General features: G+C 44.1%; 1 protein-coding gene across 1 annotated transcript in view; it reads right to left on the bottom strand.

Moving 5' to 3' along the window:
• The window catches only part of GLP2R (glucagon like peptide 2 receptor), a 44,790-nt gene that overhangs the window by 9,995 nt on the left and 23,157 nt on the right, over positions 1-11,638 (bottom strand). Inside the window, exons 3-5 of the mRNA XM_075279516.1 lie at positions 7,008-7,112; positions 5,039-5,166; positions 446-552 (exon numbers count right to left, since the gene is read on the bottom strand). Of these exons, the coding sequence (XP_075135617.1) occupies positions 446-552; positions 5,039-5,166; positions 7,008-7,112 (340 nt within the window). The remainder of the gene's footprint in view (positions 1-445; positions 553-5,038; positions 5,167-7,007; positions 7,113-11,638) is intronic.

Below are 11,638 nucleotides of genomic sequence, written 5' to 3'. Positions count from 1 at the left end.
AGCAGACAGTATCACACAGGATAGGATTAGATACACAGCTCAGCAGACAGTATCACACATGATAGGATTAGATACACAGCTCAGCAGACAGTATCACACATGATAGGATTAGATACACAGCTCAGCAGTCAGTATCACACATGGTAGGATTAGATACACAGCTCAGCAGACAGTATCACACATGAGAGGATTAGATACACAGCTCAGCAGACAGTATCACACAGGATAGGATTAGATACACAGCTCAGCAGACAGTATCACACAGGATAGGATTAGATACACAGCTCAGAAGACAGTATCACACAGGATAGGATTAGATACACAGCTCAGCAGACAGTATCACACAGGATAGGATTAGATACACAGCTCAGCAGACAGTATCACACATGAGAGGATTAGATACACAGCTCAGCAGACAGTATCACACATGACAGGCTGAGCTCACCTGAATGTCAGGAGGATACACAATGCGAGGGCCAGGGTCCCGAGTGATATGGAGTATCCCACAGTGTAGCAGACCCTCAGCAGTAGCAGCAGTGCGTGCACCTTATTCTGTAAGAAGATGGGGTCAGTCCTGGCGGGGGGCACTTATTTCTAGTAACACTATGAGGCAGCACTACTGGCGTCATGTAGCAGCACATCAGCTCATAGGCCATCACAGGGTTAATACATACAGAACTTTTCCGCACCAAATCCATTACAAGAAGATACAAGAAGATCTCCGGTGTTTATAAACAGACGGATGAGACGCCCAAATCCAAAAATTCATAACCTGTTTCCATAGGTTTGTTATTATGGAACATTCCATAGGAGGCATTTATCTGGGGTAACACAAACACCAGGAGCCTCCTATGACAGCTGCGCCGGGGACTGAGGGGCCACAAGTACCTGCCGGTGGAGTACATAGGGAGCACATCATGGGAGGCAGCATGTCTGGGTGGTCTCCAGTCCCTGACCGGTCTGTATAGATTGCTCAAAGGCATGGAAGTGATGGTAGAATATGGCTCTGAGTCCCATAGCATCGTATCGAGACCCCCAATAGAGATATATAGAGGCCCGTAACTCTGCTGGCACCCCAACAAACCGGAGCAGAGTGTGAGTACTATTAATAAGATGGCACGTCTCACACCAGTGTATATACATGACCCCCTCCAATATAGTGAGTAGTGTACCCCTGCCTATCTAGCCTCCAGCAGTACAGTATAATCCAGTATATCGTAGTAATGGGATAGCACGTCTCATACCAGTATATATACACATACCTCCCAACTGTCCCAGATTCAGTGGGACAGTCCCGGATTCTGGGTCCTGTCCCGCGGTCCCAGTTGGTGGGAGGTACATCCGGACGCAGATTACTTCAATACAATGGTGAAGCAGGAGCCATCCGCAGACAGCTCCTGCTTCACCACTCTGTTTGAAGCACATCCTTGTGGGTTCTGGCCCCAGGAGCTGCAGGCGATGTGATGGAGTCACTTACATCGCACCTCCAGCTCCCTGAACAGTCCGGGACAAGAGACTTCACAGAGCAGCAGGTGAGCGATGAGAGGGGATTATCAGAGTTTTATTATGTTAAACTGGGGGCAGATGAAAGGGGAACATTAAAATGGAGGCAGATGAAGGGGTGACATTAAACTGGGGGCAGATGAAAGGGGGACATTAAACTGGGGGCAAATGGGGGGGCATTAAACTAGGGGCAGATGGGGGGACATTAAACTGGGGAGATAAAGAGGAACATTAAACTGGGGAATCAGATGTTGGGTGACATTAAACTGTGGCAGCTGGATGGGGGCATTAAACTGGGGGGCAATTTGGAAGGGGACATTTCTGTCCCCATCCAACTACCCCCGCAGTTTAATGTCCCCCTCTAGTTTTTCATACTGTGGGACAATTAGAGGGGAACATTATAATGTGGAGACATATAATATTAGGTTGACTGTAAGAAGATTATACTGAGTGGGGACACATGAAAAATAGTACGTCTCATACCAGTGTATATACATGATCCCCCCCGATATAGTGAGTAGTGTACCCCTGCCTATCTAGTCTCCAGCAGTACACCCCAGTATATAGTAATAATGGGATAGTACGTCTCATACCAGTGTATACACATGATCCCCCCATATAGTGAGTAGTGTACCCCTGCCTATCTAGTCTCCAGCAGTACACCCCAGTATATAGTAATAATGGGATAGTACGTCTCATACCAGTGTATACACATGATCCCCCCATATAGTGAGTAGTGTACCCCTGCCTATCTAGTCTCCAGCAGTACACCCCAGTATATAGTAATAATGGGATAGTACTAGAGATGAGCGAACAGAGTTCTATCGAACACATGTTCGATCGGATATCAGGGTGTTCGCCATGTTCGAATCGAATCGAACACCACGTGGTAAAGTGCGCCAAAATTCGATTCCCCTCCCACCTTCCCTGGCGCCTTTTTTGCACCAATAACAGCGCAGGGGAGGTGGGACAGGAACTACGACACTGGGGGCATTGAAAAAAATTGGAAAAAGTCATTGGCTGCCGAAATCAGGTGACCTCCATTTTAGACGAATAGTGGATTTCAAATCCGGGTCATATGAGAATGTGAACTTTGTGACTATGAGACAGGGATAGCTGTACAGGCAGGGATAGCTAGGGATAACCTTTATTTAGGGGGGAATGTTATTAAAAATAACTTTTTGGGGCTCTATCGGGTGTGTAATTGTGATTTTTGTGAGATAAACTTTTTCCCATAGGGATGCATTGGCCAGCGCTGATTGGCCGAATTCCGTACTCTGGCCAATCAGTGCTGGCCAATGCATTCTATTAGCTTGATGAAGCAGAGTGTGCACAAGGGTTCAAGCGCACCCTCGGCTCTGATGTAGCAGAGCCGAGGCTGCACAAGGGTTCAAGCGCACCCTCGGCTCTGATGTAGGAGAGCCGAGGGTGCACTTGAACCCTTGTGCACCCTCAGCTCTGCTACATCAGAGCCGAGGGTGCGCTTGAACCCTTGTGCACACTCTGCTTCATCAAGCTAATAGAATGCATTGGCCAGCGCTGATTGGCCAATGTATTCTATTAGCCTGATGAAGTAGAGCTGAATGTGTGTGCTAAGCACACACATTCAGCTCTACTTCATCGGGCTAATAGAATGCATTGGCCAATCAGCGCTGGCCAATGCATTCTATTAGCGTGAACTGAGTTTGCACAGGGGTTCTAGTGCACCCTCGGCTCTGCTACATCAGATTGCTACATCTGATGTAGCAGTGCCGAGTGTGCATCAGATGTGTAGTTGAGCAAAACTGACTCAGCACTGCTAAGTCTGCATTCGCATAGGAATGCATTGGCCAGCCTTCGGCCAATCAGCGCTGGCTCTGCCGGAGGAGGCGGAGTCTAAGGTCGGACCTGAATGGAGACTGGTGTGGAGCTATCTTAGACTCCGCCTCCTCCAGCAGAGCCAGCGCTGATTGGTCGAGTTCCGTACTCTGGCCAATCAGCACTGGCCAATGCATTTCTATGGGGAAAAGTTAGCTTGCGAAAATCGCAAACTGACAGGGATTTCCATGAAATAAAGTGACTTTTATGCCCCCAGACATGCTTCCCCTGCTGTCCCAGTGTCATTCCAGGGTGTTGGTATCATTTCCTGGGGTGTCATAGTGGACTTGGTGACCCTCCAGACACGAATTTGGGTTTCCCCCTTAACGAGTTTATGTTCCCCATAGACTATAATGGGGTTCGAAACCCATTCGAACACTCGAACAGTGAGCGGCTGTTCGAATCGAATTTCGAACCTCGAACATTTTAGTGTTCGCTCATCTCTAGATAGTACGTCTCATACCAGTGTATACACATGATCCCCCCATATAGTGAGTAGTGTACCCCTGCCTATCTAGTCTCCAGCAGTACACCCCAGTATATAGTAATAATGGGATAGTACGTCTCATACTAGTGTATACACATGATCCCCCCATATAGTGAGTAGTGTACCCCTGCCTATCTAGTCTCTATCAGTACAGTATAATCCAGTATATAGTAGTAATGGGATAGCACATCTCATACCAGTGTATATATATGATCCCCTATATATAGTGAGTAGTGTACCCCTGCCTATCTAGTCTCTAGCAGTACAGTATAATCCAGTATATAGTAGTAATGGGATAGCACATCTCATACCAGTGTATATATATGATCCCCTATATATAGTGAGTAGTGTACCCCTGCCTATCTAGTCTCTAGCAGTACAGTGTAATCCAGTATATAGTAATAATGGGATAGCACATCTCATACCAGTGTATATATATGATCTCCCCGATATATAGAGTAGTGTACCCCTGCCTATCTAGTCTCCAGCAGTACAGTATAATCCAGTATATAGTAGTAATGGGATAGCACGTCTCATACCAGTGTATATACATGATCCCCCCGATATATAGAGTAGTGTACCCCTGCCTATCTAGTCTCCAGCAGTACACCCCAGTATATAGTAATAATGGGATAGTACGTCTCATACCAGTGTATACACATGATCCCCCCATATAGTGAGTAGTGTACCCCTGCCTATCTAGTCTCTAGCAGTACAGTATAATCCAGTATATAGTAATAATGGGATAGAACGTCTCATACCAGTGTATATATATGATCTCCCCGATATATAGAGTAGTGTACCCCTGCCTATCTAGTCTCCAGCAGTACAGTATAATCCAGTATATAGTAGTAATGGGATAGCACGTCTCATACCAGTGTATATACATGATCCCCCCGATATATAGAGTAGTGTACCCCTGCCTATCTAGTCTCCAGCAGTACAGTATAACCCCAGTATATAGTAGTAATGGGATAGCACGTCTCATACCAGCGTATATACACGACTTCCCCCCCATATAGTGAGTAGTGTACCCCTGCAGTACAGTATATCCATCAGTCAGTCAGTCTATCCCCAGCCTCTAGGACATTGTTGCACCGTATTCTGCAGGAATCTGGACCAAAGACCTCAGTAAATTGTAGTAATCTGGGGGATTAACAGTGAAACATAAAAGAAACAAGACAGACTTACATTTTGTTCGAAGTGATCGCTGGTGTTGGTGTAACATTCTGTGTTGTCCCGCCAAATATCTGAGGAGTTGTCTTTTGTCTGCCAGACCCCCTGCTCCGTGCAGTATCTGTGAGTGTAGCCCGGACCGCCTGCAACGACACCGCTAGTTAGGGTGTAAGGTGGGGGGGCCTACAGGGTGACAAACTACACCTCACAATCCTTGTCCCAAGTATATAAATGTCGCCAGAATATCAGCCCATCCCCGCAGATAGATAGGTTACCTGAGTCAGTGTCTTGCCAAGATATCAATATTTTATAAATATGCAAATGAACAGCAGATTCCTATTTCATCTTATAGGATGACCCCTTAGTATGAACCCCATTATCGCGCCCACAGATCAGCACCAAGCAGCCCTACTACCTGAGCATACATGTCATGTCAATGGGGAAGGTAAGTGTATCCCATTGGATGGAAGGAAGTCCATTCACTTTAGGGTAAATTTACTGAAAACTCTAGGGGGCACAATAGTCCCATAACATAATCTGCCCTATATGCCACTCCCATGGTAAGAATCACATGACACTTATGCCCCCAGTTTGTCACACAAACGCTGCTATAGGGATGGGTTTCTTTATATGAAAGGATCTTTATGTCTCCCACCTATACCGTCAGGTTGCTGTACAGACGGCTCCTGATGTCTTTATTATAAATGGGATTTTTATACCGGAGATTTTTCACATTTTCAGCAATGACATTTATTGAATATCACATCAACAAATGATGAAACCGCGACGAGAGGCTCAAACCATGTATAATGGACAGACACATATATATATTTTATCATCTGCTGGCTATCAAAATAAATTATCCATGAAATATGACTGCCGCCAGGACGTGAGGTGTGAACAGCTATTAAAAGTGTCAGTAAGAAATAATACTGCCATATGGTATACAGATAAGCATATAGTGCCATATAACATCTATATAGTGCCAAATCAAAACTGCCAAATAACAGCCATATAGCGCTTGGTTACAAATGTCTAAATAACTCATGTCCCACACCCCTAATGCCTACCCTGGGGATCACAATATTTACCTACAGTTGTCAGGAGGGGGAGCTCCCACTGAACTAATTGGAAGCTGTAATGCTATACACAGTGAACCCCTCCCCATCAGGGGCGATCTATACACAATGAACCCCTCCCCATTGGGGGTGGACTATACACAGTGAACCCCTCCCTATCGAGGGTGATCTATACACAGTGAGCCCGTCCCCATCAGGGGCGATCTATACACAGTGAGCCCCTCCCCATCAGGGGCGATCTATACACAGTGAACCCCTCCGCATCAGGGGTGATCTATACACAGTGAGCCCCTCCCCATTGTGGGCGATCTATACACAGTGAACCCCTCCCCATCATGTGCGATCTATACACAATGAACCCCTCCCCATTGGGGGTGGACTATACACAGTGAACCCCTCCGCATCAGAGGTGATCTATACACAGTGAGCCCCTCCCCATCGGGGGTGATTTCTATACACAGTAAGCCCCTCCCCATCTGGGGTGAATTCTATACACAGTGAGCCCCTCCCCATTGGGGGTGATCTATACACATTGAGTCCCTCCCCATCGGGGGTGATTTCTATATACAGTGAGCCCCTCCCCTGGTGGTGACTGCAGGTAAACAGAATTTTAGCATGTAGCTCTGTAGCTGCATGGCGGAGAGCAGGGGCGCCTTCTTACTGCCTTCTCACTATGGGCCCCATAACAGTGACCTTGTCGTCCTCCATAGTAGTCAGATCACTGATGTATCTTCATGTAATGGTCACAATAAGTTCTGTCTGCTGTACAATAGACTGATTCTGGGCAGAATAGACTTGGTTTAGGAGGCAGGAGATGCCCCAGATGTGTCTCCTTATAGGTCTCCACAATTCACACATCAATCTGATATTTGTATCGTGTATAATCTGTGGCCTTCCTTCATTACCTTCTTGAATCTTCAACAAGTACCACGGACAAGGAACAGACACATTTCCTGGGTAAGAAAACGGCCAACAAGCAAAGTTATCGAATGTTCCATTACAGTAAACTCCTGGAAGAAAAGAGCAAAAAACATCAAAATGATGATGTCATCACTGGCCATAAACTGAGCGGCTGCAAACAGAAGGACAGGACAGAATAGTCACATAGTAAACTGAGGGAATATGGCTGGATATTGTGTATGCGGAATCACATGTATATACTATCATCATAGAGAGGAAAGATCAGTGGAACACATGGCTGGAAGGTGATATATAATCTGGAAGGAGAGAAGTATGAAGCCGATGAGATGGAAGAGGAAAAGATAAGGACATGAGAAATGTCTAAAGTATATTACAGGAAAAGAATAGGAAGGAAGGAGAAGAAGGTGAGGGACAAGAAGGAAAAAGAGTAAAAAAGGAGAAGGAGGTGATGAGCAAGAAGGAGAAAGGAGAGGAGTAAAGAAGAAGGAAGGGGGGCAAAGGGCAAGGAGGAAAGAGAAGAGGAGTAAAGAAGAAGGAAGAGGAGGCAAAGAGCAAGGAGGAAAGAGAAGAGGAGGAAAGAAGGGGAAGAAGGAGGCAAAGAGGAAGAAGAGAAGCAAAAAAAGATGGAGGTAAAGAGCAAGGACAAGATGAATAAAGCAGAAGGACAGAGAAGAGGAATACAGAAGAAGGGACAAGGAGGAGGAAGAAGAGATAAACTAAAATGTAAAGGAGACGTGGAACCGGAGAAAAAGAGAAGTGGGAAAATAAGTAAAATTAAGGAGAGTAGAAGGACAACAAGGAGAAAGGAGGAAAACAAGAAGACAGAAATAGTAAGAATATGAAGAAAGAGACAAATCCAAAGGAGGAAGTGAAAAATTTGAAGAAAATTAAAGAAAGTGAAAAAAGGGGATTAAAGAAGAAGAAGAAGAAGATCACAAACACAAAGGAAGAAGAGGAATCTGTTAGCATAACACAGGGAAATGAGAAGGAATATTGCGTCTATTCCGGGTTGTAAGGTTTCTTGAGACACAGCACAATCTTCCTTGTGTCTCCAGTGTCTGACTGTTGTTATTATTATTGGATACTCTGTAGTCGTAAAACATTCTTATCTGGTAATAAAGCGCAGCCATAAACTTCTCCCTTATCCCCGTCTCTATAAGAGTCTCCACACGGCGTCTCCAAGGTTTGCGCTAGTTGGGTAATTACATGAATGTTCCCCCATTGCTGAGGAGACCTCAGTCCCCAACACAAGATAAGAGCTCTGCAACTTAGGAAACAGTAAAGGAAAAATCTGAAGGAACACTCCAGAACATCTGTAAGACTTGGATTGACCATACATGGATAGATGTGGAATATTTGTCCATCACTGGCCCATCATTCAGAGCAGAGCTTCCAGTACAAAAGACTTAGGATTAAATTATCTTGGCCTGCAGCCACCACTAGGAGAACTTACTGTTTTGTTTTGCTGTGTAGACTGGTGTAGGTTTGGCAGAGTCATCTCACAGTTGGGATCAAGAAAATCAACAAATTATCATTTGATATCGGAGACATCTCTGGGGGACAGAAGATCTACCTAATTCTCATTAGAGGACAGGGGCAGCAGAGGGTAAAGTCCACAGAGTTGCCTCATCATTAGATGGAAGGGACAGCAGAGTCTGCTAACTATCATTATAGAGAAGGGTCAGCAGAGTCATCTCATTATCAGAAGAGCATAGGATCAGCAGAGATGTCTCATCATTAAAGAGTAGGACAAGCAGAGACTCGCCATTAGAGGGAAGGGTAGCAGAGTACTTTCCATATCATAAAAGAGAGAGATCAGCAGAGTAGTCTCATCATTAAAGAGTAGGGTCAGAAGAGACATATCAATAGTATAGTGCAGTCAGGAAGTCATCCCATTATTATAGGGAAGGACAACAGAGTCATCTCAATATTATTAAAGGAGATTTCAAGGATAAAGTGTAAAATTAAAAAAGGATGTATGTCCCTTGTACCCTACAGTACCAGGCCAACCCCAGTTTGGACGTGTTAAGGCTCCCTTGACTGTTGTAGCCAATCACTGGCCTCAGCTGTCACGTTTGGGGTACCGATGAGGTATCAGTAGTGATATCATTGATACCACATATGTGACCACTAAGGACAATGATTGCCCACAGGAGTCCCAGCAGTTTTGGCTGGACCCAGCCTGACATCGGAAGGAGCGGAGGCAAACCACAAAAGATAAATTGGGCTAGGTAAGTATAATTAGTTTATTTGCACCTTCCTTAGCATCATTATCATTATTGAAAAGGGACAGCAGAGTCATCTCTATCATTAAAGGGAGAGAACAGCAGAGTCACCACATTATCATTACAGTGAAGAGACAGCAGAGTCATCCCTATCATTAGAGGGAAGAGACGGCAGAGTCATCTAATTATCATTACAGGGAAGAGACAGCAGAGTCATCCCTATCATTAAAGGAAGAGAACAGCAGAGTCACCACATTATCATTAGAGGGAAGAGACAGCAGAGTCATCCCTATCATTAGAGGGAAGAGACGGCAGAGTCGTCTAATTATCATTAGAGGGAAGAGACAGCAGAGTCATCACATTATCATTAGAGGGAAGAGAACAGCAGAGTCATCCCTATCATTAAAGGAAGAGAACAGCAGAGTCACCACATTATCATTAGAGGGAAGAGAACAGCAGAGTCATCTAATTATCATTAGAGGGAAGAGACAGCAGAGTCATCCCTGTCATTAAAGGAAGAGAACAGCAGAGTCACCACATTATCATTAGAGGGAAGAGAACAGCAGAGTCATCTAATTATCATTAGAGGGAAGGGAGAGCAGAGTCATCTCATTATTATTATAGGACATAAATAGCAGTCATATCATTAACATTAAAGGAAAGGTACAGCAGGGTCACTGCTTTAGAGGGAAGGGACAGCAGAGTCATCTCATTATCATTAGAGGGAAGGGACAGCAGAGTCATCTCTATATTATTACAGTACAGACTATCAGTATTTGCAGGATTCACTGCTTTAACTCTAATAAAAAATAGGACAACTAATAACTTCGACTTCACAGATCTCTCTCTATCACCCGAATAATGTTGAAGACTGCAAAGTATTCTAATATCTGTTACCGGTTATTATTTTCACTTTACAAATGTTGTATTTTTGTCACTTTATTCGTTATTATCAATTAATTCACTTCAAGAACAAATGTAAAAATTGGAGAATATATTTCATTTGTCATATGATAATGGCTCCAGGCCGGCGGCATCTACATTATGTGAGTATGGAGGCCATATGCCGCAGCCGCTGGAGCATGGACACTAAATGGAGAGATTCAGCAAGTCAGCAATTCACTCTTATTAAACTCATTTTTTTTCCCCTGAACAAACACAAAAAAGGAAGGCAAGTTCAGAAAATATAAAGGAAAAAAAATATAATAGAAAAATAGATAAAATGATAAAAAATATTCAAAATATTAAATAAAAATAATATAAAATAATAAAAATATAATAAGAAAACAAATAAAATAATTTCAATTAACAAAAAAAAACCTTAGACAATGAATAATAATAATAATGGAAATATATTGAGGCCTACTAAATATGTATGACTATAAGACTGATCGAGAGCCAAGAATTTGCATAGAAATGAAGTGATGTTGGAGCGTGAGCTGCTCGGCGGAGTATCGCGCAGGCATCGGGGTGTGTCGTTGGCTAAGATAATGTGTTTTGCTCAACCGGTATATTCATACATTACAAACATCACAGAAATCTATTTATTCATGAAATATTGATACGGGGGATGGCAGTTTACACGGCTCCACTTTCCATTATAGGAAATCTAGGACATCAGCGTTTACAGATGATGATACAGGAACGTGGATAGGTGCAGGTGCAAAAGCACAAAAACATTCTGAAAAATTTATGTTAGATTGGCTCTGAACTAAGTCCATGAAGTCGCCCGATGTCAGGGGAAGAGGGAAACGAGAAGTAAAACTCGAGGTATGACATGAAGCTCGTGGCACACAGTAGAAAGTAATGGTGGTTATATGGCACAGGGGTCTATAGGTTTCCTCTTGGACCATAGTCTGGGTACAATGTTGTCGCCGCACCCATAGCGCTCCCTAAGAGTCCGCAGAGAGATGGGCGCTACTTGTGCCTCTCGTATTTGATACCATGGCACCTCAGGGGTCTCTCAGACAGAGGGCAGTCCAGACTTACACCCTCCATCCATGGGCTACAGCTTATTTAGGAGGACCACTTAAACTTGGAATAGCAGGATGCAGTTGATAGTCTGGTAGCCATTTTAATTGGTAAAATTGGGGATCACCAGTAATACCCATTTTGGCTGAGGTTTGTATAACCGGACTGGGAAATGCTACATTTGATGAGATTATTTCTGAAAATTTGGGGAAATCCCAGTTGGCAGCTATGAATACTTTATATGGAGAAAGAGATAGCAAAAAACTTAAGATTTAAGGTTCAGTCTGTACGAGTTTGGTCATCTTGTAGACACGCTCCTCCACTTTCATCGTCTGAGTCTCTTTTTGGCCAATGCTCAGGATAATACATGACCACTTGGTCTCCCATCTCTGAGGTTCTCCCTATCTCTGAGGGCTTCC

Source organism: Leptodactylus fuscus, chromosome 6, assembly GCF_031893055.1.
Source record: "Leptodactylus fuscus isolate aLepFus1 chromosome 6, aLepFus1.hap2, whole genome shotgun sequence".
In the NCBI taxonomy this organism is placed as follows: domain Eukaryota; kingdom Metazoa; phylum Chordata; class Amphibia; order Anura; family Leptodactylidae; genus Leptodactylus; species Leptodactylus fuscus.
The sequence above is the reverse complement of the archived record's forward strand: the minus strand, read 5'-3'. Positions and strand labels throughout refer to the sequence as shown.